Source organism: Miniopterus natalensis, chromosome 17, assembly GCF_054644295.1.
Source record: "Miniopterus natalensis isolate mMinNat1 chromosome 17, mMinNat1.hap1, whole genome shotgun sequence".
Taxonomy (NCBI): domain Eukaryota; kingdom Metazoa; phylum Chordata; class Mammalia; order Chiroptera; family Miniopteridae; genus Miniopterus; species Miniopterus natalensis.
Genome location: NC_142097.1, coordinates 11324621 through 11350911, shown reverse-complemented (window position 1 = coordinate 11350911; position 26291 = coordinate 11324621). Strand labels below are relative to the sequence as shown.

Genomic DNA, 26291 nt, shown 5'->3' with positions numbered 1-26291 from the left:
ATGTTTCATGCATGGCAAGCCTATAGCACTATTTCCATAATTCGTATTTACTTTTAAATTCACAATCGTGAATGCAAGACTGCAAAATAACCCAAGGATGAGGTATGTAGTCCTTATCTTGTCCCATGGAAGACAGAAGTAAAGATCTTTAGGACTAGTCCATAATCACTTCATTTATAACAATGATGGTTCACTTTAAACTCTAAGTTGGTGGTAGCCTTAAATGAGCCACATAATCTACTTAACCCACTTAGTTACCATAAGGTTCCTTCAAGTACCCTGCTGTTACGTAACACCAATCACAAAAATTATTTGAAAACAGTATTACTTTTGAACCATCTCTCATGAATGAAACAGTGGAGGCTTCCACGGGCTAACAGTCCTGCAGCAGGTGAACACACTGCAACCATTCCTTCCCTGTGCTTTCTGCAACACTTCATACAGCTCCGGCAAAGGCAGCCTGTTCACTGACGCTTTCTTCACAAAGAAAAGGAACCTAACATCAGAAATGACGAAGCAGATTTCCACTTCATACGCATCATCACACTCCAGGTCTAAATTATAAAGAAAAAGACAACAGGTATCTGTCAAACACAGTTACCACCACTTTTGTATTTGACACTTCTGAAACAGTACTTAGGTCCATTGATTCGAGTTAAAAGTAAGCAGCAGATTTTAAATTTATACTAGATGTTGTCAGACACAGCTTGTTTTGTTAACATTATCTTTTCCCACTGATCCAATAACTAAAAGTTTTCAAAAGTAGCTGGTACCAGTTCAGCTTGACCCTGGTTACTTATGGGCCCATGAAATTCATTCAGGTAGCAGAAAAAGTGCTTCCGAATAGTTTCTTGTGCTTCTCCTTTAACCTCAATTTCTAATACAGCCCAGTCACGTTTTCAAATTCTCATAATTCAGTTCTTGCACTGGCTTTGTTTGCCACATCTTCTGGTTCTCAGGCAAGTTTCAGTAGCATTTAAGGTCCTCCAATGAAAGATACAACAGTTTTTTTAAAAAAAAGCACTGGGCTAGGAAATGCAGTCACTAGCCAATGGCCTGCTCTCAAACTTCATATTTTAATATAAAATATTCATACAGCATACTACACATCTCGCTAGCTGAATACTGTTACTGATGTACTCTAGACAACAGAAAAAAGTTATCTCCCAATATCTATGAACAGGAAATGTAATTCCAAACACTACTGGGTTGGTACTTTAGGGCAGGGAAACGTAGGATAAATAGGCAAGGAAACAGCACTTTCTCCATCTCCGAATCCAATCCCACATCCGCTGGAATCAAGTCTGGGGTCTCCTTAGTGTTCCCATTTGAAAGGTCTTTCTGCTGCAAATTAGCCTGGCTGTTTGCTGTTCCTGTGCTGCACATTCTTCTCCCACTAGAAATACACATTTCTCCGGTCTTCCTTTTTTGTGACTTCTTCTTTAGTTAAGAGTTAAATAATTAATGTTGCTCTAAAGATGAGTTAAAAACCCAAAGTGCAGGCGAGAATCCTGCTACGAAGGTGTCATGTCTCAGGGAGCTGGTTAATGTCTGTCAGTTTGGTATCATTCAGAATTGCCCGGACTCTCTCCAAGGAGTCTGCTTGCCGGATCCGCTCTAACTGCACCTGGGGAAACAATACAGGGTAAGTGCTGGTGCGCCTGCCCGGGTTTCTGAAGATGGAGCAATTCCCAAAAGCTGCTCTGCAGCGGTGTAAGGTGCGGGCTATGGAAGTGAATGTGACCCGACCCCTGGCCCCTGAGATCCAGTTTAGCAGGGGCTTGTAGAGGAGCCCCGCACATACACTGAATGTCACTGCAGGCACACTCTGGGGGCACAAGGTGGGTGGCGGACCACTGCAGCCAGCATGAGGCCCACAGAGGGCTCTGCGGGGGACAAAGCTAAGCTGGGCCTTAGCAGTTGGGCGATGAGGCGCAACGCTCACCAGGGCGACTGCCACGCCGTGGGAACAGAACTGCAAGGAGTTAAAATAACTGGAACCTGGGTCACAAAATGTAAGGCAAAGAGGTGGGAAAATGTGGGGCTAGGCCTGGTTGGGAAGGGTCTTACCTGGGATGCCTAGGACTTGACACTTAAGGACCAACAAGGCAGAGAGGAAAAGGGGCACAAGTCTGAGGGGGACGCCTGGGTTTTGGCTTGAATGACCAGGCAGGTGTTTGGGCTTCGGTAGCTACTGTCAGTGGTTGAGTCAAGGAGCAGTGAGTTCTCCAAGACCCCCTAAAGTGGCTTGGTGCTCTAAGGGTTCCCCAAATGCCTCACCTGAAGGGTCTGAGAAAGCTTCACAAAATCTCTCTGGACTTGTTCACTGACATCTAGTTCTGTCTGCAACCTCTGAGCCTTGTTCTTCTCTTCAAACATGAGCTGTTCAATGGTAACCTAGAAAATGCAAGTTCTGAATGAGAATTAATGCCTAAGAGCCTTAGGTCGAATCACTTAGGAGATCTAGGAACTTGTCTCTCCCAGTACTAGAGAAGGAAGGTGGGGATCCAGTCACCTGGGCTACTTATGTTCTAGGTCCCTGAGATGAAATGAATATGCAAGCCCACGTGACAATGGACTGAAGCGCCGCACGCAAGCAAGTTCGAGCACACAGCAGCCTGGAGACAGTGATTCATCAAGCAGCAGCTGCTAGGACGGTAGCTACTACAGCAATAGGGACAGGAACTGGGCACTTTCTCTGACAACCACAACAGTCAAGCATATGAGAATTCTCAGTGAATGTGCACCAGGCAACTCCGGCAGGACCCTGTGGCAGCATTTCTATAAACAAAAGACTATCAGATACCATGTACACAGTGTTTACGCTTAAAAGTCTGACCACACACACTTTCTAGGGAACCTCCCCCACAATTAACCACATGCACTTTTATTCTAACTGGAATCATCAAAATTTAGGCAGCAAATATGGTTCAATGCAGTGTTTGAGAAATCAAATGGGATGACCCTTGTGAGGCAGTGAGGGTCTAGCTATGGACAGGGCCAAGTTTGCCTCATGGCCCTTTCAGCCCAACACCTAAAAAGCCAGCAAGCCTGTGACACAGGCCTCCAGAGCTGGCCATGTTAGATCTGACCCAACTCTGAGATCATTTCACTTTCTGCAAGCAGAGTCTTGACAACTTTCAAAGGGTGGCACTATTCAAAGCAGCAATATAGATGATAGATGACAGATACATACATACATACATACATACATACATATCTTTGTTGATTTCAGACAGGGAGAGAGAAACATCAATGATGAGAGTCATTGATCGGCTGCCTCCTGTACGGCCCCTGCTGGGGATCGAGCCTGAAACCCAGGCATGTGCCCTGACTGGGAATCCAACCTGGATTTTCTGGATCCCAGGTCGATGCTCAATCGCTGAGCCACACCCAGCCGGGCACAATATCTATTTTTTAAACAGGCAAGATGTGATCCTACATTCTCAGCACTGCTTTTTTATTAAATTACCAACAAAAATATCACCTTAGCAGTAGTCTCTTTTTTCAACTGTTCTTCCAAAGTGATTTTCATTTCTTGAAGGCTCTCAAGCTGTTGAGACTTCTCTCGTAATGTGGACTCCAACTGTGAAAGAAGGAAAAAGCTGAACTCACAGAAACCCCCTGCAGGTCATGGCACACTGCCTGGAGCCTGTGGCCCAGAGAACAATACCCAAGTTTCAGGTCCTCCTAGGCCTTGGACGTTGGGTTGGCTTTGCCTGTAATGCTCTTCTCACCCTTTGGGCTCTGTGAATCTTCTATTTACTCTTCAAGATCCATTTTTTTCATTAAACATTTACTAGGCACCTACTATGTTCTAAGGCCGAGGGATGGAGAAATCAGTAGAGACTGACATGTAAGTAAATAATTCTGACATGTGAGCATGGAGGAAGAAGCATTTAATTCTGCCAGAAAAGTTGAGAAGGGCTTCCTTGAAGAGATGACATTTGACCTTAGATGAAAAATTTTACAGAAGGAAAAGCGTGGTAAGGGGGAGATGGCGGAGATACTCCAAAAAGAGGGATGAATGACATGAATAAAAAATGCGTTCAGGACTTGGCAAGTATTTACTGAGCTACAGCACAGAGTGCTGGGCCTTAGAGGCCAGGGCTGGAGAGGCAGTGGTGAAGCTAAGTAATAAGGACTCGAGCCTGCCGAGAAGGGAACCACTGGAGGGTTTTTAACCAGGTTTGAGGACATAGTTATAACTTTTAGAGACCACCTTAGTTTATTATGATGATGAACTGGAATGCGACTAATTTTGGAGCGGGGGAAGAAGTTAGGCTGTTGCAATAACCCAGGTGAGAACTGCAGCCTGAACCCAAACAGCAGCAGGAGGGGAAAGGCTGGGACATGATCAGAGTGCTGGTAATTTCTGCCAGAGCACCCTTGACAGTACAGTGGAGGCAGAAGCCAAACTGTAACTGTAAGGAGTGACCAGGAGGTCAGGCAGTGGAGGTTACTTTTTCAAGAACCTTGGCTATAAAAGGAAGAAAGGTTGGTAACTTGAGAGAGAAGTGTAATTGAAAGAGAGACTTTTCTCCTCTTAACAGGAAACATCTGTGTAATGGAAAGACCAATAGCAAGGTAGAAGTCCAAGGCCCATGACTGAGGGGAAGACTGAGAGGATGTCTGAAAAAGATGTGAGGGATCCATTCGGTCAAAGCACAAGTGCTGTGAGAGAAGGCTGGTCAGAAACAGGTCATTTTCTTCAATTTTTTTAAATTCTCATTTTTATTCATTTGAGAGAGAGAGGAAGGGAGAAAGAGGGGAACATGGATCGGTTGCCTCCTTTATGTGTCCAGATGGGGACTGAACTGACAACTTAGGTATGTATCCTGACTGGGAATCAAACCTGAAACCCTTCTGGTGTATGGGATGACACTCCAACTAACTGAGCCACTGGGCTGGGCAGAAACAGGTCATTTTCTCTAAGAAACGGGAGAGAAAAGGTTGGAAAGAAAAGTAAGAGAACAAGGAATTGAGGGGCCAGGAAGCTGAAGGTGGCCCTGGGGATGGTGGGTAGACAACAACCATCTGAGTGAGGGGGTGACATGAGTGTGACTGTCTGACATAGCAACTGGGAGGGAGGGAAGGGAGACAGCTAAGGGCAAATGAAAGGCTGAGTAGCACTTGAGGCCCAACTGACATGAGCACGCAGTGTTCCTCATTCCAGCGGCATCAGCAGCATGGGTCAGAGAGAGAAGGTGCACTCCAGGATTAATCCAGGGCCGGGCAGTACCAAGTGAGGTTAGCAGAAAGACAAGAGGTCAGGGACCTGCAGGTGCCGCGGGAGACTAGCTGGAGCAAGCCATACAAGATGCAGCTCAGAGGGAAAGAAGCAAAGCGTTGAGGAAGTTGCTAAAACCAGGGGAAAGGAAAAGCTCAGGGAACTGAAGGTCTGAATGAGGTACCCCAGACAGGTGGACCCATGGGGTTAAGAGCTGGAAGGATAGTAAACGGCTCAGGGAATATGGGGCTGGAGTGAGATGTCAGAGGCGGCCTTGGTGCAGCCAAGACTGGGAAGGAAGGGGGTGGAGGCGAAGGTCACTGAGTCAACGAACAAGGAGGCCGGAGAGCCGAGTACGGTCATGTTGTCTCAGAGAAGAGGACTGTAAGCAGCTGGAAAACACCATCTCCTATTTGTAAAAGGTTTTGTACATATTTCTACTGTAACTTTAAGTGTACATCGTGTCATGACCATGCCTTGATGTCTTTCCACCACGGTGGAAACTCCAGGCTGCAACCACACCTTAGTCTTCCCTGTACCTCCTCTGGTCAACACGTAGCCCGACACAGAGCAGACGCTCAATAAACGGTCTCTACTATCATCACGCCCTATCCCACTGTATTTTTCCCACTAGACACAAGTTCCTTGAAGGCAGGGACATGTTGTAACTGTATTTTATTCCTTGGGTCTAGCACAATAGGATTCAATAACTGCTGGTTGCTGATGGAATTTGAAACTCATGAAACTCACCTGTCCTTTTTCTATTTTTATTCTTTCTAATTCAGCTTTTAAGCTAGAAATGGAAGCTAGAAGAAACAAAGAGGGAGAAGTGTTAACATTCATTATTGTGAATTTAAATTTTTTCCTTACAACCCCCCCTTCAACCATAAATTTAATCTCATATAATGAAAGAAGTCAAATATATACTGAACATGGGAAAACCAACACCCCTTTCTCAAAATTACCCCCAACCAATCGGCATCACAATCAAGCTCAGGGAAAGGCAGAGTCCACATGAATGGATACGGTATCATCAACTCCCTCTACATCAAATATCCACACCTAACTCTGGGGTGTGGGGTGGAGGTATTCCCCCCAAGAGTCTGTTAACCCATCAAAGTTCTGCAAGGAAACGCCACTCATCTAGTCATGCCCCCCCCCCCCACTCAGTGGTTTGGGTTCAAGTACTGACTTTCCTATCTTTTAGTAATTGCCCAAAAAGGCCTTTAGAGCTCCTAAAAAGACAGTGAAGTGTTTTGGTGGTGGTTGTTTTTTGGAAGGGGGGTTTACTCCAAATTACTGGATATTTCAGAACATCTGGGAAAATGGACTGAATCCTTACTTAACTCTTTCCTATACTTTTCTGTTTACCACATTCTATGACCATGTATTACTTCTTATAATCAGAAAAAAGTTTTATTTAGTGCCACCAATTCTAAACTACATCACTTTTATCTTCACCTATTTCTTCCTTGCAGTTTTCTATTTCTAACTGCAGAGTTTCTTCAAGGTTCTCTTTTAAACACTGTTCCGCTTGTATCTGCTCTTTTAGGAAAAGTATTTCAGCCTTCAGCTTTTCTTCCATGTGGTCTGCTGCTGTCCGCACATTAATAATGTTCTCACGGTATTTTAATACCAAGTCCCGGAGTTCCTGGATTCAAGAAACAAACGGTTATTGGGTTTGTGAGGGTGAAAGAAAATAAAAGAAACTAAAGATTTTCTGCAACTAGAATTTCAGATGTTGTTTTAAATGGTTTAAAAATTAAAAGACTGCCAAACTCCACCCCACTATGGGGCTTCAAGGGGCAGGTACCATGCATGTCATGTTAACATTCAGTATTTTATAGAAATAAGACATTTCCAGCCAATAAATATGCACTGTGAACTACATATTTTTCCTCAAAACTGTTTCATAAGCAGAAAAATGAAAATGTTAAGTGACTTACAACGTGGGATTCACCATGAATAGCTTAGGAGCTTCTACTCATCCTTGCTTAAATTTGAGGAGAGTTAGGGTACAAGGACTAAAAAGACAAGTTCAGAATGAAGTGGGAGCTCTAAGAAGATAAGATTTACTTATTTATTTATCCAACCACTTGCTGAACATCTACCACAAGCAAAGTACGCCCAGAGGCAAGTTAGGCAAAGAATGGCTTTCTAAGAGGATCAACTGTTTGCTATAATAAATTCAGCTTAAATCTTACTTTTTCCCTAAATTTTTAGAGAAACTGTCTTCTTTTAAGTCCTCCCAATTATATCCTAAGACAACTCTAAAGCAAAAACTGGGACTCTTAGATAACTAACAAATGTATATAAATTAAAGAGCAGCAGAAAAAAGTAAAAAACTGTAACAAATATTTTGTAAGATTTACTGCTGAAGCTGGTCTAAGAATCAAGGCTTATAGGCTACAATGGATACATCCTTCAAGACTTCTTGGATTTTTTTTTTAATTAGGAATAAAAGTTTCTAGAGAACATGGAAGAGAGGAATCTTTCTTGCCAAAAGAAAATTTTAACAGAGGTGTTAGGTGGTATGCTGATAGCAAAAGCAGACAGGCCCCCCAAACTTTCTCCTTGATGAGCTCAGCCACCAGTTCAGAAAGGAGAGCACCATCCCAGAGAGTATCAGCAAACTAAGCTGAGACCACAAGCTGGGGCTTGGGGGGAATGAGAGGGAAAGCAAGGAGATAATGGCAAGGTAGGAAACGGAACCCATGTGGATGAGTAAAATTAAAACCCAGAACAGCAGGAATGTGCATGTGTGTATGCAGGCAAAAGACACAATGCAGTCTGAATTGCGGTGGGTGTCAAAGTAGGATTAGGGAGAGCTGTTACAAAACTATAAATTTATGTAATGTTTGATTTGAAATAATTTTTAACAATTATAATTTTTACAAAAGAACAAAAGGATTTTATGAATAACATTCTTCTATTTTGTTCTGAAAACTGCTCTAAGAAATCTCATCTTTGCCTACACTATATATAGTGTTTACTTGAGTTTAGCATAAGATGAAATGTTTTTATACGTTAAAAGGTTTTTAAATATATGGGTAAACATGGAGCAAGTTAAGGAGACAGTTATGAATATCTCCGGGAAATTTCTGGTTTTGCAGCTCAGGTTCACCCAACCACAGAATAATAATGGAAGTGACTAAGTGTCGGAAAGGTTACTGGAAGTCAGAAGAGGGGTGAGAATGGTACCCTCTTTTAAGTGCTGAACAGAAAAACATCACGAGGACCCAGCTCGGTGACCCCTACAAACATTTCATTTCTGGTGCAATCACAATCTGGTCCTGCAAGAATAATTTACAGGCCTTCGGTTTGGCAAAGGATTCTTAGACATGACACTGACAGCATGAGCAACAGGAGAAAAAAACTAGGTAAATGGGACTGTATCAAAATTTAAAACTTTTGTGCTCAAAGAATACCATCAAGAAAGTAAAAAAGAATCCATGGAATGTGAGGAAATATCTGCAAACAGTAATCTACTTGACAAGGGACTTACATGGAGAATATATAAAGAGTTCTTTATAACTCAATAAAAAAAAATTTTAAATGAGCAAAGGATCTGAATATTTCTCCAGGGAAGATATACAAAGGGCCAATAAACACATGAAAAGATGCTCAACATCATTAGTCATTAGGGAAATGCAAATCAATGAGACCACTTCACACCCACTGGGATGGCTAGAATCAAAAAGTACAGCAAGTGGTGAGGATGTGGAGAAACCCTCCAATAATTAAACACCCAGTTCTCATGACCCAGCAATCCCATTCCTAGTTTATACCCAAGAGACATGAAAACACACGTCCACAAGTAAACCCACGCGTGCATGTTTATAGCAGCATTATTCATAACAGTGCACAAGTGGAAACAACTCAAATGTCCATCACTAGACGAATAAAATATTCGGCCATAAAAAGGAATGAGGAACTGAAAAGTGCTACAACATCGACGAACCTTGAAAATAATATGCTATGTGAGAGAAGCCAGTCACAAAAGACTATAAACTGATTCCATTCTTGTGAAAGTCGAGAACAGGGCCATCTATAGACAGAAGTGGATTAGTAGTTGCTTAAGGCTATGGGGTGAAGGAATGAAGGGTAAGAAGTTTCTTTTTGAAGAATATGATGAACTAAATAGATCCAGAGACATTGACACATGCAACAGATGATCATTTTTCAGAGGAAAGAGGGAAGGAGGGTGTGAAGAGATTAACCAAAGAAGTTATATGCATATATGCATAACCCATGGACACAGTCAATAACAGGATGAAGGCCTGGGGAGGGGGTGGGAGCAAAGGGGAGGGGGTCAGTTGCAGGGGGAAATGGTATACCTGTAATACTCTCAACAATAAAGATAAATTTAAAAAGTAAAAAAAAAAAAAAAAAAAAAAAGAAGTTTCTTTTTGAGGCGATGAAAATGTTCTAAATTGATGGCTACAGATCTGAGAATATACTAAAGACCACTAAATTATACACTTTACATGGGTGAACTATTTGGTATGTCAATAATATATCAATAAAGCCTGTTTTTAAAGAAGAATTTATAGCCGTTTCAGAAAATGTAATTGTTTACGTTCTTAATCACGTGGAAAATAAGGTACCTCCATAGTGTCTGGGAGAATGAAATCTTCCGCTTGCTGTAAGGATACATGCAAGCTATGCTTTCCCTGAAGACTGTCATTATCTTTCTGTAACCTCACCAGCTCTTCTGAAACCTGTTCCCGTGACTGCATCAGCACTGCCTAAAATAGAAACAGATATTAATCACAGCCAGAAAGGTTAAATAAATCCTATTTGCTGATAGCTGCGCCAGAGAAACACAAGGCCAAACCAAATGAGGGCTGAGGATGGAGGGTACATAAAGCCCTGCGGGACTTACAGACAGCTCAGAGACTGACTTGCAGCCTTCACGTGTACTGGAGGGACAGGGAACGAAGCAAGTTATTTGAGCTCGTTCTCCACTGCTTCTCCCAACAGCCTACAAGTAAGGAATCTCTTCCCCCATACCCTGGGACTACGCAGGAACAGTATCTCTAGCTCGACGGACGTGTCTGACACAATTAAGACACATCAGAGCAAACACTCCAAGACAACTCCCATTTCCTGACAGCGGGCCTTCAACAGGAAGCAGGGAGAAACAAAAAGCAGTGTCTTCCTTTTCCATTACACGTGCCTATGCTCAAGCTCAGGACCACTGCGAATGGCCCAAGAACCCCCAATATTAGACATCATCAGAGGATACATGTTTAGGAAATACAGAACCCTTGACTAGCTCATTCTTAAAATGGAACAGGCACCTACTTCTCCTTGGTGATGTAGAAAACAATTTTAGGTACTTCATATGAATTTGTATCAATATGAAAGTTATTCCAACTAATTTGAATATAAGATAAAATTCTACAAAAGTATTTAATTTCTGCCGTTTTAGTACTAAGTCATTTAACTTAAACATACACATAAAAGTAGATTACTCACTCATCCAATATTCATTTAGCAGCTACTACTCTATGCTGGGCGTTTTGATGCCCACGAGGAATAAAAGACAGATGCCCTGGAGAAGCTCACAGTGCAGTGGAGGAAAAGATAAGTAAGCCAAAAATTACCAACTGTCCTACAAGTGCTAGGACAGAATGGGCAGAGCAGTGATAAAAGGACAAAGGGGACCTAATTAGGGGAGAGGGTTCAAGAACATTTCAGGAAGGTGAGCACTGCATCCTGAAGGACAAGCAGCTGCTGGCAAGCAGGCAGGGTCATGCATAAACTTTGGTTAATTCTACTGGCTCTTATTTATCTTTAAACCAGAATCAGTTGTGCTTTATGCTCTTTCAACCCATTTACAACAAAATATTAGCATCTCATTACCTTTTAGATGAAAGAAGGGAAAGAAGAACATGTATGTATTTGCTAATTTTTGTAAAGAGAAAAAATCAAAAGATAAATTTAAATGATCGTGTATGGGAGGGGATGATAACGGGGTGGAAGAAATCAGGAAAGGAAGTGAAACTTCTGAATATTTATACATTTTTATCGTTTTGATTACGAACCCTATTGCATGTTCCAAAAAAATTTTAATTAAAAAAAATCCAAAAATGTAATACAAATAGAAACAAATGGAGCTAACCATATATCAAATTGATAACACAACCAGAGAGAAACATCAATTCAAGTAAATTTGGAACACAGTACCCAGACCGAAAACCCTTACCTGGGATATGTTCTAAGGGCAAAAAGAACTACAAAGAAATGCTGAACTTCACTTAGTAGGTTTGCTGTTGGTTGCAATACTGATGAAATTACTTTGTCCCCACCTTCACCAAGTGATCAAATTTAACATCACCAATAATGGAACCACCCATAATATGCATCTTGATGTTATAAACTTCCCATTAAATAATTTCATCTATGTAGTATTCTTGCCAAAATGTCTAACCTGGATAATCAGACAAATGCATTCTATAAGGCAACTGGATCCTAAAAAATATTAATGTCAAAAAAGCAAAAAAAAAAAAAAAAAAAAAAAAAAAAAGTAGGTGACTGTTCTAGATTAAAGGACACAATAACAATAAAATACAATATGTGATGCTTGACTGGTTCCTCAATCAAAAAATTAAAATAAAAAAAAATTGAAGAACTTTTGAGGACAATGGTTACATTTTAAGAATATATGGCTGACACTGAACACAGGTTTGAACTGCACAGGTCCACTTACATGCAGACTTTTTTCAATAAATACATAGATTGCTGTAAATGTATCTTCTCTTTCTTATGATTTTCTTAATAATATTTTCTTCTAACTTTAAGAACACAGTATATAATGTATATAACATACAAAATATGTGTTAACTGTTGGTGTTACTGGGAAGGCTTCTGGTCAACAGTGGGCTATTAGCAGTTATGTTTTGGGGGAGTCAAAAGTTGTATGTGGATTTTCAACCTCTCTATAAGTTTGAAATTTTTCAAAATAAAAAATTAGAGGGAATGCCTGGCCAGCGTGGCTTAGTGGTTGAGTATCAACCAATAAACCCAGAGGTCACGGTTCGATTTCCGGTCAGGGCACATGCCCGGGTTTCGGGCTTGATCCCCAGTAGGGGAGCATGCAGGAGGCAGCCAATCAATGACTCTCTCATCATTGATGTTTCTATTTCTCCCTCTCCCTCCCTCTCTCTGAAATCAATAAAAACATTAAAAAATATATAGGGGGAAATATTAAGATCCCAACCACAATCATAGCTACTTTTATCTGAAGCAGCATAAGAAACTGAGTTTCTCAGTATGGTGATTACCAGAAGGAAGGAGGGATGAGGGGAGGTAGAAGAGGGTCAAGGGGGGATAAACAGTGATGGAAGGAGACTTGACTTGGGGTGGTGAACATATGACACAAGATACAGATGGTGTATTGTAGAATTGTACACCTGAAACCTGTATTATTTTATTAACCAATGTCACCCCAATAAATTCAATAAAAAAGAAATTGAGTTTCTCTTTCTTATTCGGCATAAAAAACCTTTAAAGGTAATTTCAAGAAAATGGTAAGGTATTCAACCTTAATTTCAACAATTCTTCAATGTCACCTGCAACACATTCATTTTAAGTGGAGTCAACTTTGTAAAATAGCAAAAGCAGGTGGGTTTTAGAAGACAATAAAGAAAAAGATGAAAGGGGACGGAAGAATTTAAGAAGGCTGACGCTATGGATCCTCGTCAGCATTTAACAGTGATTTTTATTTTATTTATTTTATTTATTTTAATTAAATATATCTTCATTGATTTCAGAGAGAGGAAAGGAGAGGGAGAGAGAGAGATAGAAACATCAGTGATTAGAGTCCTTGACCAGCTGCCTCCTGCACGCCCCCGACTGGGGATCAAGCCCGAAACCCAGGCATGTGCCCTGACTGGGAACTGAACCCCGACTGCCTGGATCCTAAGTCAACGCTCAACGCTGACCCACCTCCAGCCGAGCTAACAGTGATTTTTAGATAAACAATTATTACTTCATATTGCCTAATTAATGAAAAAACATGAAACTCTTTCTGGTCAATGACTGGGATGAGACCTTTCCCAACAAACCAGGGCTATTATTTAGAGATCAGCTTAAAGGTCATTCTGACACTGACCCAATGCCAAACAAAAGACACCACTACCATGCAACCTGAGGCCTTCTTTTTGGTCATCCTGGAAGAGATGGACATGAGGCAGCTGTGCAGGACCATCCCAGCAGAACCAACTATGCTATCACTGACGAAGGGTCATGCAACGTGGGCTCCCAACTCTGAGAGGAAAGAATAGTAAAGCAAGCGGAGTCCAACTCCTGAGGCCCAAACCTGGGCAACCAGTTTGCAGAGCTTCCAGCCAGCTCTTCTTCAGGTTCCCCAGTACCACGGCAGTACTTTTATCAGCATGTTTTATCATAACTCCTGGGCAATTAATGAGGTTATTTTTAAGTAAATTAGCTATCCAGAAAAAGCACGCTGCTTATAAACTGCACCTGCTAGGGCTTTGAGAAATTTCAATTTTTAATTTGTATGTGGAACAGAAAATTAAATGGTGATCCATCATTTATTTGGTTTAAGTTTCCCAAATCAGAAAAATAAATAAGTAGAAGATTAGAATGTTGGAGGGTCAGGAAGTAGGCTTAAAAAAGAAATGTCTTGCCCGGCCAGGCATGGCTCAGCGGTTGAGCATCGACCTAGGATCCAGGCGATCGGGTTTCGATTCCCAGTCAGGGCACATGCCCGGGTTGTGGGCTTGATCAATGACTCTCTCACATTGATGTTTCTATCTCTCTGTCTCCCTCTCCTTTCCTCTCTCTGAAATCAATAAAGATATATTAAAAAAAAAAAAAAAGAAAGAAATGTCTTGCCTGGCCAGTGCTGCTCAGTGGCTGAGCATCAACCTATGCACCAAGAGGTCACTGGTTTGATTCCCAGTCAGGGCACATGCCTGGGTTGTGAACTCAATTCCCGGTAGGGGGTGTGAAGGAGGCAGCTATTTGATGATTCTCTCCCATCAATGTTTCTATCTCTCTCTCCCTTCCTCTCTCTCTAAAATCAATAAAAACATATTTTAAAAAAAGAAGAAAAAAAAGATTTTTTTTTTTTTTTTTAAGGCTAAAGAATTTTATTTTATTATTATTATTATTATTTTTTAACCCTCACCCAAGGATATTTTTTCCATTCCTTTTCAGAGAGGGTGGAAGGGGAGGGGGGGCGGGAAAAGAGAGAAGGGGGGGAGGGAGGGAGGAAGGGGGGAGGGAGGGGGGGGAGGGAGGGGGGAGGGGGAGGGGGGAGGGGGGAGGGGGGAGGGGGGCAGGGAGGGACATCGATGTGAGAGACACACATCAATTGGTTGCCTCCCGCCCATGCCCTGACAGGGGTGGAGCCTGCAACTGAGGTATGTTCCCTTGACCAGAATCAAACCCAGGACCCTTCAGTCTTCGGGATGACACTCTAACCACTGAGCCAAACTGGCTCGGGCAAGAAAGAACGTCTTTACATAATAATGTCTAAACAATCTTGTCCATTACTAATGTTCTATAGGCCCTGGAGAACGTAACAGTAACTACTTCAGCCTGGGAGATAAAGTCCTATCAAAGATGATTTCAAGATAGAACACAAAGGACTATATTTAACAGACTTAACGTTTATTTAAATGTTAACTTACCATCTGTTCCTGAACATCCCTCTTTGCTTGGGAAAACCCCTGTTTTAACTCTTCAAGTAAAACTTCAGATGCTTGGGCTCTTAGGACAAGTGCAGAGATCTTTAAAAAAAATGCATACACAGAAAATAACAGTTAGGAAACTGGTTATTCTGAAACTAACCCTTCCACCTTTGCTTATTTAATGTACAGGATTATGTTGTATTAGTTTATCATAACCCACTCACCACTCATTCAACCGCATCTGCTACATACAAAGCCTCAGCCTTTTAGATAACACAAAGCAATACCAAAGTCCCCAGGGTCACGTGTTGCCACACATGAGCAAATAGCACTGTATGGACCTCTACACACAGATATTAATCCATGTGACCTAGTCATCGGTATTAATTTTAAAGGAGCTAAAAAAATTAATAAAAAGTGAAACTCTGTACATAAAAAACACACAGAGTTTGAACAATAAATGAATCTTTTCTGAATAGCTGAAATCTTCTAAGATGATTAACTAAGAGCATCACTGAACTCTAACCTCCTTTGAATTAGTTTTAATGTTCCTCCGGGTTTATGTAAAAGTTGATGATTCATACATAAGAATTATAAAATAAATTTGTTTTTCACATTTAAAAAATTATTGTCAGAATTCTTCTTCCTATAGTAGTGATTTGGATAATGTGAACCAACCTTTCTATTGAGAACTGGGAAAATGAGACCAAAATATTAAAGACATCTACTTGAAGGCATTGGAAAACAAGGCAAAAAAAATCATGGAGCCCAGGTCCAGAATGAGGACACTGGGAGTGCTGAGTGCAGCATCTGGAACAGCTCTTCTCTAGAAAAATGTGCCAATTCCAAAAGAAACAGATGTGAAACTGAGAAGCTGAGCGGAATGTTTGAGAGCCCAAGACAGGGTGGTAAAAGTTAAGAATCCAGGATCCACTCACAAAGGGACCCTTGGTAAACACTCTACACTTTAGACTGGGTCTCCAAAGGACCACACCCAAGGATAATGGAAGAATTTAAAATAATACAACCTTCATAACTTCCTATAATCTCGATTCCTATAACTGGATTAAGATGATCCAGGACTGTAGGTACCACTAGTTGGCTGCCTCTTTTAAGGAAAATGCCTTTATATTATTTCAACAATTTTTTATATACAATGTCAAGCACTCAAGTGAAAATGCACAAGAAAATATGATAAAAACAGAAGGAAATGATTAAAAAAAACAGATAATAGAAACAGATCTACAATGAATTCATATTTGTGAATTATTAGAGGCAGACTTTAAAAATATACTTGATCTGTTTGGAGATTTGAAAGAAAAGTTTTCAGAAAACTGAAAACAATGAAAAATTACCAAGTGGATAAAATAAGCTGAAAAAAATTACCTAAATTACCTAAAAATTACTATTCAATGGATTTCAACAGATTAGACCCATTTGAAGAGAAAATGAGTGAACTAGAACAGAGATTTGAAGAAAATAAAGACAAAAATAGAAAATACAGAAGAAAGATTAAAAGAGGCATATAGATGCTATGTGAAGGTCTAACATACATAAATATTTAAATAATAATAACCAATGGTAATAGCTACTAGAGCAAAAAGATAAGTATATGCAAAAACTCTGTAATTTCACTCATAAACTCACATAGTAGAATGTTAGAAAATGTATTATTCATTCACAGTAGTCCAAATCCAGAAACAACTTTACTAAAATCTCTCAAAGGTTCACAAACTCCAAACAAGCAGTTTCTGGCCTCAGCATGTCCCATACTTCCCGCTAAGTAGCTCCTAGCCAGGCACTAGTGGCAGCCAAATGTGGTTCCCAGGTTAACCTCTCCCAGGTGCCTCCAAGCCCACCACAAGTGGCAACCATCACAGATCACTTTGTAGCTCGTATCAGGTAACCCTGGGCTGGGCATAGGCATGAGCTGACCTTGACCTGCACCAGAGCCCCTTCCAAGATGCCCTAGAACCAACACACCCTGTGGCCAGCTTAAGGCCACACCAGAGCACCACCCAGGCACCTCCACAAAGTACACATTCAAAGAGCAGATTCGGCGGACACTAGAGCCCTATTAAAGTGAATCCTGCTCCACAGGGTCAGTCCCTGCACAACAGCTCCTCTGCTGTACTCATGGACAGTCCTCACAGTCAGGGTCAATCCCTCCCACTGATATGCCAGTAGCAATCAAGGTTCAACTACAGGAGGGCACACACAACCCACACAAGGGACACACCTGAAGCAATGGATTCAGGTGACCATGGAGATTGGGCCCCACAGGACACCTACTACATATGGCCACTCTACCAAGATGAGGAGACACAGCAGCTCTATCTAATACATAGAAACAAACACAGGCAGGAAGTCAAAATGAGGAGACAAAGAACATGTCCCAAATGAAAGAGAAGAGAAAAACTCCAGAAAAAGAACTAAACAAAATTGAGACAATCTACCAAATGCAGAGTTCAAAGCACTGGTTATAAGGATGCTCAATGTACTTAAGGGAAGAATAGATGAACTCACTGAGAACTTCAACAAAGAGGAAATAAAAATGGAGATAAAAAAAATCAGTCAGAAATTTAAAACGCAATAACTATAATGAAGAATACACTAGAGGGAATCATCAGTAGATTCAATTAAACAGAGGACTGAATCAGCAATTTGGAAAATAAGGTAGTGGAAAACACCCAATCTGAACTGCAAAAAGGAAAAAGAATCCAAAAAAAGGATAGTTTAAAGGGCCTCTGGGCACAACATCATTTGCACCATAGAGGTACCAGAAGGAGAAGAGAAAGATGGAGGAATTGAAAACTTATTTGAAAAATAATGACAGAAAACTTTCCTAACCTGGCAAAGGAAACAGACATGTAAGTCCAACAAGTGCAGAGTCCCAAACAAGATGAACCAAATGAGGCCCACACCAAGACATATCATAATTAAAATGCCACAGGTTAAAGACCATGAGAGAATCTTAAAAGCAGCAAGAGAAAAGCAGTTATCTAGAGGGGAGCACCCTTAAGACTGTCAGCTAAGCCCTGGCCAAGTAGCTCAGTTGGTTAGAGCATCGTCCTGATACACCAAGGTTGTGGGTTTGATCCCCAGTCAGGGCACATATAAGAATCTACTATGAATGCATAAATAAGTAGAACACCAAATCTCTCTCTCCCTGCCTTCCTCTCTCTCTAAAAATCAATCAAATAAAATTTTAAAAAGACTGTGAGCTGATTTCTCAACAGTAACTTTACAGGCCAGAAGGGGTTGACAGGAAATATTCAAAGTGGTGAAAAGCAAGGACGGACAACCAAGATTACTCTACCCAGCAAGGCTATCATTTAGAATCAAAGGACTTCCCAGACAAGAAAAGCTAAAGGAGTTCATCATGGCCAAAGAGTTAAAGAGACTGAGTTAAGAAAAAGAGGAAGAAAAAAGGCAAAAAATGTGAATGATAAAATTGCAATTAACTACATACCTATCAATAATTTCTTTAAATTTAAATGGATTAAATACTCCAATCAAAAGATATAGGCCGGGTAGCTCAGTTGGCTGGAGCATCATCCTGTACACCAAAAAAAGCTGCTGGTTTAATCCCTGGTTGGGGCCTGTATGGCAGGCAACCGAATGATGTTTCTCTCTCTCAAAAAATCAATAAAAACATATCTTCAGGTGAGGACTAAAAAAAAAAAAAAAAAGACATAGGGTAACTGAATGGATCAGAGAACAAGACCCATACATATGCTGCCTACAAGACTGAAAGATACACACAGACTGAAAGTAAAGGGATGGAAAAAGATATTCCATGCAAAGAAAACAAAAAAGAGAAAAGGTAACAATACTTCTATCAGACAAAACAGACTAAAAACAAAGGCTATAACCCTGGCCAGTGTGGTTCACTTGGTTGGGCGTTGTCCCATGCACTAAAAAGTTGCTGGTTCAATCCCTGGTCAGGGCACATGGCTAGTTTGTGGGCTTGAACCCTGGTAGGGAGCACACAGGAGGCAGCTAATCAATGTTACAGTCTCACATTGATGTTTCTCTCTACTCCCTTCTTCTCTCTCTAAAAATCAATAAACTATTCTTTAAAAAAAAAAAAAAGGGCTATAACAAGAGATGAAGGAGGACCTAACAGTTCTACTTCTGGGTATTTACCCAAAGAAACCCAAAATACTAATTCAAACAGACATATGCATCCCTATGTTCACTGCAGCATTATTTATATAACAAATATATGGAAGCAACCTAACTGTCCATCAATAAACAATGAATAAAGATGTACTACATATATAATGGAATACTTTTTTATTACACATGTTATTACATAAAGAATGAAATCTTGCCATCTACAACAAAATGGATGGACCTAGGTTGTTGTTATGCTAAGTGAAACGAGTCAAAGACAAATACCACATGATTTCACTTATATGTGGAATCTACAAAACAAAATAAATGAACAAATAAAACAGAAACAAACTCATAAATCCAGAAAACATTCTGATGGTTGCCAGAGGGGAGGGGGGGTAGAGGGATGGGTGAAAAAGAGGAAGGGGTTAAGATGTGCAAATTGTCGGTTATAAAAACATTCACAGATATATAAAGTACAGCATAAGGAACATAGTCAACAATATTGTAAAAACTGTATGGTGTGTCAGGTGGGCACTATACTTACCAGAACAGTAATGTTGTAAATTATATAAATGTCTAAATACAAGGCTGTACACCTGAAACTAATATAATATTATATGTCAACTGCAACTTAAAAATAAAAAATAGACCAGATGTAAAGGCCATAAACTATATGATACCATTTATATGATGTTCAAGAACAAGCAATACTAAAACATAGTATTAAAAGTCAGAATAGCCCTGGCCAATTTTGCTCAGTGGTTAAAGCATCAGTCCATGCACTGAAGGGTCAGGCGAGATTTGATTCCCAGTCAAGGGCATGTACCTGGGCTGCAGGTTTGACCCCGAGCCCCTGTGGGCATGTGTGCAGGAGGCAATCCATCCAAGCGTCTCTCTAACACAGATGTTTCTCTCCCCACACCTACCCCCTACCCTCCCTTCCACTCGCTCTAAAAATCAATGGAGAGGGGACCTGAAGATGGTGGCACTGTGAGAAGAGACAGAGCGACCCCGCTCCCAGCCACGGACTCGATTTAATCCTAAAATCCTACACAACCAGCTTGAAAAAACCAGAGAAACACACCTGAGTGGACGGAGTGCAAGTGGGGAGCACTAAAGACACATCACAGAGTCCGGTAAGAGAGGGGGGGTGTAGGAAGGGGGAGACCCCCTGAAGCCTATGCTGGGCTCCAAGCCCAGAGGCTTGGAGGCAGCAAAGCTCCCTCCCCTTGGGAGTGCGGACGGCATCCAAAAGCGGGGACCCCACACCCGGAGCGAAGAGGGGAAGGAGTGTCCCGCGCACAGGGCAGGGGATCCCAGGGGAGCGGTGAGTCTGGGAGGGGACAGCACCTTCCTAGGAAACAAAGCCTCTAGTTATGGCTGCGAACAGCGACTGGCGCTCGGGGTGCCGACCATAGGGAAGGCTGTCCCAAGGGCTGTGGCACTCAAGTGGTAAGGGACCAGAGGACTGCGCTGAGCAGCCGCACACGGGGACCCCCTGCTTCCCTGAGGGGCATTGTGTTGAGCCCCAAAAGCACGGAATGGGCGAGGTGCGGGGGAGGGGAGGAGGCCTCCCCGCCCTGAGCTCCAGGTGCCGGGAGGCTGGGACCTGCGACCAGCCCTGAGGGGCACCGTGGTGGCGCGTGAAGCTGCTCCAGTTTTGCTGAGACGAGCAGCGCAGGGAGCTGCGCGGAGCTGACTTTGGGTCCCCTCCTGCTGGGTGCCTCGGAGCAAGGGTGGCAGGACCCTGCAGAGCGGACTCTCTGCCTGTGTGTTGCTTTGTGCATTTGTAAGTTCGATTGTTTGCAAGTTTGATTGCGGAACTGGTTCCCACCTTCCCGGCTGGCACTGCACAGACAGACCAGCGGAGGCTGGGGTCTGGGTCTGCACTGGAGACGGTCTGAGGGGCAGGCCTGGTGCAACCAGCCACCCAGAGCTGAGCAGGGAGGGGCGGAGCCCTCCGACCTCTCCAACATTCAGGAGCACCCCCTCCCAACAGGAAAGGGGCAGGCACCGCTCACTGACGCCCCAGACATCCCCCAGGGCACAGTCCTGAGGGGGAAGGGAGAGCAGATCACAGGAGGACTTTATAAGAATAAGACTCTCAGGGACTGTTGTTTGGGAACGGGAGGAAACACTGAAAACCCCTGCAGGGGGCTGGGCAGGCAAAGGGCCCACCAGAAGGCGTTTTTAATCGAACCCACTGAGCTCAGGCTGCTGAAATGGCACATACAGAAAAGGCAGCAGGCTGAAATCAATCTGAAGCTGCAGCAGGACAGAGTCTGGGGGAACTAGAATCAGAGGACAGGGAAGGGAATGAGGAGCTGGCGGTGGAGCAGAGACTAACCCCCGCAGAATGAGCGCCTGACAGCGACATCTCTAGGGGGAGTGATACCCTGAGCTACACTAGCTACCCTGCACACTAAAGACTCTACAGAAGACTCTGGAGTAAGACCAGGCAACTACAAGATTGCAAAATAGCTGACAAGAGGAGGTGGCCCACGGAGAGACTCAGATCAATCATCTACCTAAGGGCACCAGAGCCAAAACTAGACTGCACCTCACATTGGGTGATACACAAACACCTCTCAGAAGAACTGAAATCAGCACACAAAACAGTGACACTCAGACAACATAAGTTGCCCAGAAAAAAAACTCAACTGATCGACTACCGTTTTTTTGTTGTTGTTTTTTCTGCTGTTTTTTTTTCTTTTGTATGGTTTTGTGTTTTTTTGGTTTTGGGGACTTTTTTGTTTGATCTTTGTTTGTGGGCTCATTTATTTTTTCCCTTTTCTCCTTAAGAAGAAAAGAAAGGGGAGAAAACTTGTTTTTTCTTCTTTTTTAAATTTTATAATAATTTTTTTTTCCTTTTTTTTTTTTAACTAATTTTTTTCTCCTTTTTATAAAAGAATTTTGTTTTGCTTTGCTTGTTTTTCAGTTTTGTTTTGGATAGTTGCTCTGTTTACTTGTATCCTTGCTTCTAATATCAAGACTTTCTTGATATCCCTGCTCAACGACTGGGACTTTATCATTATATTCAAGTTTACTGCTTCCCTCTATAGTTTCCCCCAAATCTCTTACTGGACTCCCTCCCTGCCGGGCTTTATCTCTCTCTCTCTTCTCAATCCATTGGCATAACGTTTTTCTTCTGTTTCTTTTTTCTTTTTCTACTTTTCTTTCATTCTTTCATTAGGCTCCCTTCTGTCTTCCTGTCTGATTGTTAGTTTCTCCTATTCTCTTTATTGTATTTTTGTTTTCTCATTTTCAACTACTATCCTATTTCTATTCTCTCTCTTAATTCTTTGCTGGCCCTTCTTTCAGAATATTTTCTCTCCTTCTATTACCTCCCAGTAGCTTCTCTATATTTTACATTTTAGTTTATTATTAGTTTCTAAATTTTCACCAGTATCAACAACTACATACATCTCTCTCTCTCTAAGCGTTACTTTTCTTTTTTGTTTGTTTCTTTTTGTTAAGCACCTTTTTTTTCTTTTTTCTTTCTCTATGTGTATGTGTGGGGGTGGGTGTGTTGTGTTCTCCCTTCACTCTCCCAGTTCTATTTTCACGTTGAGTTATTTTCATTGTTACTGTCAAGATATTTTGTAAAATACCTCGTTTCCTGGAATTTTAGTTGTGCACAACCCAAGGACACGGACAATGGTGGGGAGAGTGACTAGGGAAGGGGAAGGAACGGGGGAGGAACAGGTCATTGGGGAGAAAAAGGGACATCTGTAATACTTTAAACAAAAATAAAAATTATAAAAAGTTAAAAAAAATAAATAAAATTAAATTTAAATAAATAAATAAATAAATAAATGGAAAAAAATGTCCTTGGATGAAGATAAACAACAAAAAAAGTCAGAATACCGGCCACTTGTATGTATATGCAGGTGGGATATTTATTTATTCAAAAAGAGCATAAGTGTTTTAAAAATGTTCTGTATTTTGATCCAGGTGATGATTATCCTGGTAATACTTTCCACATGTTAAAATTCACCTATTTGTACACTTGCTATTTGCACACATTAATGTATGTATATCTCAAGAAAAAGTTTTTTTCAAGAGATATAATGGCTAAGGATGTCCCAATTATGATATAAGACATCAATTCAGAGATCCAAGAAACCCTGTGAACCCCAAACAGGAGAAAAAGTAAGAAAAAACCACCTCAGTATAACACAGTAAAATTGCCAAAAACAGAAGCCAAAAAAATTTTTTTTTAATGGTCAGGAGGCAAATAACATTTTCTCTTCAAAGGAGCAACAATAAGAATGAGGGCTGACTTCCCATCAGAAACATGGAAGCCAGAAGCAATGGAATAATACCTTCAAAGTGCTGAAAGAAAATAAGTGCTCAGAACTCTATAGCTGGCAAAAGTATTTTTCTTGAATGAAGGTGGAAAGAAAAAGTATGTCTGGTAAATAAAAATATGAGAGAATGGAAACTTCTGGTGCTGTCCAAGATGGACTAAGCCCACTATGGCCTTACTCTCCCAATTACAACTAAAACCCTCTGGTTAAAATACAAAAAGCAGGGAGATTAAAGATGGCGGCAGAGTGAGTGGAAGCTACACTGACACTCTCCCAGGACCAAACTGGAATTACAACTAAAATATAGAAAAACCATCCTGAGTAATCAACTGCAACCAAATACGAGCTGGAGAGCAAACTCATAGCCAAGGAGGAAAAGTGGAGACAGCATAGAGATTGGTAGGAAGTGAGGAGGCAAGAGAGGGCTGGCTAGGCTCCCACAGGTGGCAGCAGCTGAAGGTCTGGAGGAATATCTCAGCTGTGGGGGTTCCCACTGAGGACTCTGGGTTCTAAACCCCACACTGGGCTTTCCAGCCAAGAGCACAAGAACTGAAAAAGGTGCCCACATAACATCTAGCTGTGAAAAGCAGCTGGGTTTCTGTCTGCCATGCAGAAAGGTATAGAAATGCAGGCACCCTCTTAAAGAGCCAACGCACAAAGTTTCCTGTGCAGCCACTCACCTTGGGCTCCAGCAGAGGGAGGGCAGAGTGGACTGGAACTGTGTGAGGAGAATCTAGGGTTGTGGGCTCTGGAGACAGAGCTCAGAGGGCACCCCTCTGGATTCCTATGCCAAGTCACTCCCCCCTACTGCAGGGGACATCTTTCACAGGCAGATATTTACCTTCCAAGCAGATTTTGCCTGAGGGGGAAGCAACTGCCCCACCCTGCTGGAAAACCTCAGGCCCTACCCTATGGAGATTCTACAGCCTGAGGCTCATTAAGAGAATCAGATTAATCAGCCTACAGGCAGAGCGAGATCTCAGAATGCTTTGAGTATTTGCCTGATCTGCTTCTGGACCCAGGCCTTGGAAAAGCAGACTTTGGTGTGCATCTTGGTCCTGTCCAAACTCACCCAGCCCCAAAAGAAGGGACTTCAAGCCGGGACTTGTTGATAGCACCAAACAGGGTACTCAAGGCCAGTCACAAACAGCGTCTGACATTAGTCTGCACCAGAGATCTTCCAAAAAGACTGAGAATCCTAGCAGGTATACCTAACACATAGAAACAAACTCAAATAGGAAGCCAAAATGGGGAGACCAAACAACAAGCCCCAAATGAAAAAACAAGAGAAGTCTCCAGAAAAAGAGCTAAATGAAATGAAGATAAGAAATCTATCAGATATAGAGTTCAGAATACTGATTGTAAGGATGCTCAACAGCATGAAAAAAGATATGGAAACTGAAAAATGGCCAGTCAGAAATGAAGAATGACATAGCAGAAATAAAGAATACAACAGAAGAAATAAACAGATGATCAGAGGAAGCTGAAGATCGGATCAGCAAATTAGAAAACAGGGTAGGAAAAAAATCACTCAATCAGAGATCCAAAAAAAAAAATAATCAACAGGATTGGGACAATCTAAGGAAGCTGTGGGACAACATGAAATGTAACAATATTCGCATCATAGGAATGCCAGAAGATGTTGAAAGTAAGCAAGGGTTAGAGAACCTGTTTGAAGAAATAATGGCAGAAAACTTCTCTAACCTAGGGAAGGAAAAAGTCACACAAGTTCAGTAGGTACACAGAGTCCCAAGCAAGAAGAATCCAAAGAGGCCCACACCCAGACACAGCATAAATAAAATGCCAAAAATTCAAGACAAAGAGAGAATATTAAAGGCAGCAAGAGAAAAGCAATCTGTTGCCTACAAAGAGCTCCCATAAGGCTGTCAGCTGACTTATCAGAAACTCTACAGGCCAAAAGGGAATGGAACGAAGTATTCAAGGTAATGCAAAACAAGGATCTGAAACCAAGACTAATCTATCCAGCAAGGCTATCAGTCAGAATAGATGGTGAAATAAGAAGCTTCCCAGACAAAAAAAAGCTAAAGGAGTTCATCACTACCAAACCAGCATTGCAGGAAATGTTAAAGGGACTGCTGTAATAACAAAAAGAAGTAGAGAGAGAAACTTAGGCATAAAGAATTAAAATGGCAATAAATAAGGACCTATCAATAATAACCTTAAGGACTTTAAGGAAGAGATCAAGAGCAATACAGTCATAGTCGTGGACTTGAACACCCTAACTGACTTCACTGGATAGATCTTCCAGACAAAAAGTAAACACAGAAACAGTGAATCTAAATGGCAGACTAGATCAGATGGATTTAATTGATACAGAACATTTCACCCCAAAGTTGCAGAATATACACTCCTCTTAAGGCACATGGGTCATTCTCAAAGACAGACCACATGTTAGGACACAAAACAAGTCTCTACAAGTTCAAGGAGACTGAAATCATATCAAGCATCTCAGATAACATCATGAAATTAGAAATCAACTATAGTAAAAACACTCAAAAACATTCAAACACATGGAGGCTAAATAGCATGTTATTAAACAATAAATGGGTTACCAATAAGATCAAGAAAGAAATCAAAAACTTCCTGGAAACAAATGAAAATGAATCTACAGAATCTACAGGACATAGCAAAAGCAGTCCTAAGAGGAAAGTTCATAGCACTACAGGCCTACCTCAAAAAGCAAGAAACTAACCCTACAACTTAAAATTAGATAGCTCCCCTGTGAAGCCGTCCAGACCGGGACTTTTGTTTGCTGGGAGTTTTTTTTATTACTGCTTCGATTTCATCAGTTGTTACTGGCCTATTCAGGTTTTCTCATTCTTCCTGATTCAGTTTTACATGATCTCACTCATATGTGGAACCTAATAAACAAAACAGGCTGAGGAACAAAATAGATCCAGAGACACAGAAGCATGGAACAGACTGATGAATCTCAGAGGGAAG

The 26291-nt window shown here is 41.5% G+C and overlaps 1 protein-coding gene across 2 annotated transcripts in view; it reads right to left on the bottom strand.

Annotated features, from left to right (window-relative positions):
- Nucleotides 1–583: 583 nt before the first annotated feature.
- RABEP1 (rabaptin, RAB GTPase binding effector protein 1) overlaps nucleotides 584–26291 on the bottom strand; it is a 102747-nt gene continuing 77039 nt past the window's right edge. For both annotated transcript variants that reach the window (XM_087825935.1, XM_087825936.1), the window contains 7 exons: nucleotides 14896–14994; nucleotides 9838–9978; nucleotides 6692–6881; nucleotides 5981–6036; nucleotides 3488–3586; nucleotides 2281–2397; nucleotides 584–1627 (listed from right to left, as the gene is read on the bottom strand). In XM_087825935.1, coding sequence (XP_087682061.1) covers nucleotides 1526–1627; nucleotides 2281–2397; nucleotides 3488–3586; nucleotides 5981–6036; nucleotides 6692–6881; nucleotides 9838–9978; nucleotides 14896–14994 — 804 coding nt within the window. In that variant the 3' untranslated portion in view covers nucleotides 584–1525. The remainder of the gene's footprint in view (nucleotides 1628–2280; nucleotides 2398–3487; nucleotides 3587–5980; nucleotides 6037–6691; nucleotides 6882–9837; nucleotides 9979–14895; nucleotides 14995–26291) is intronic.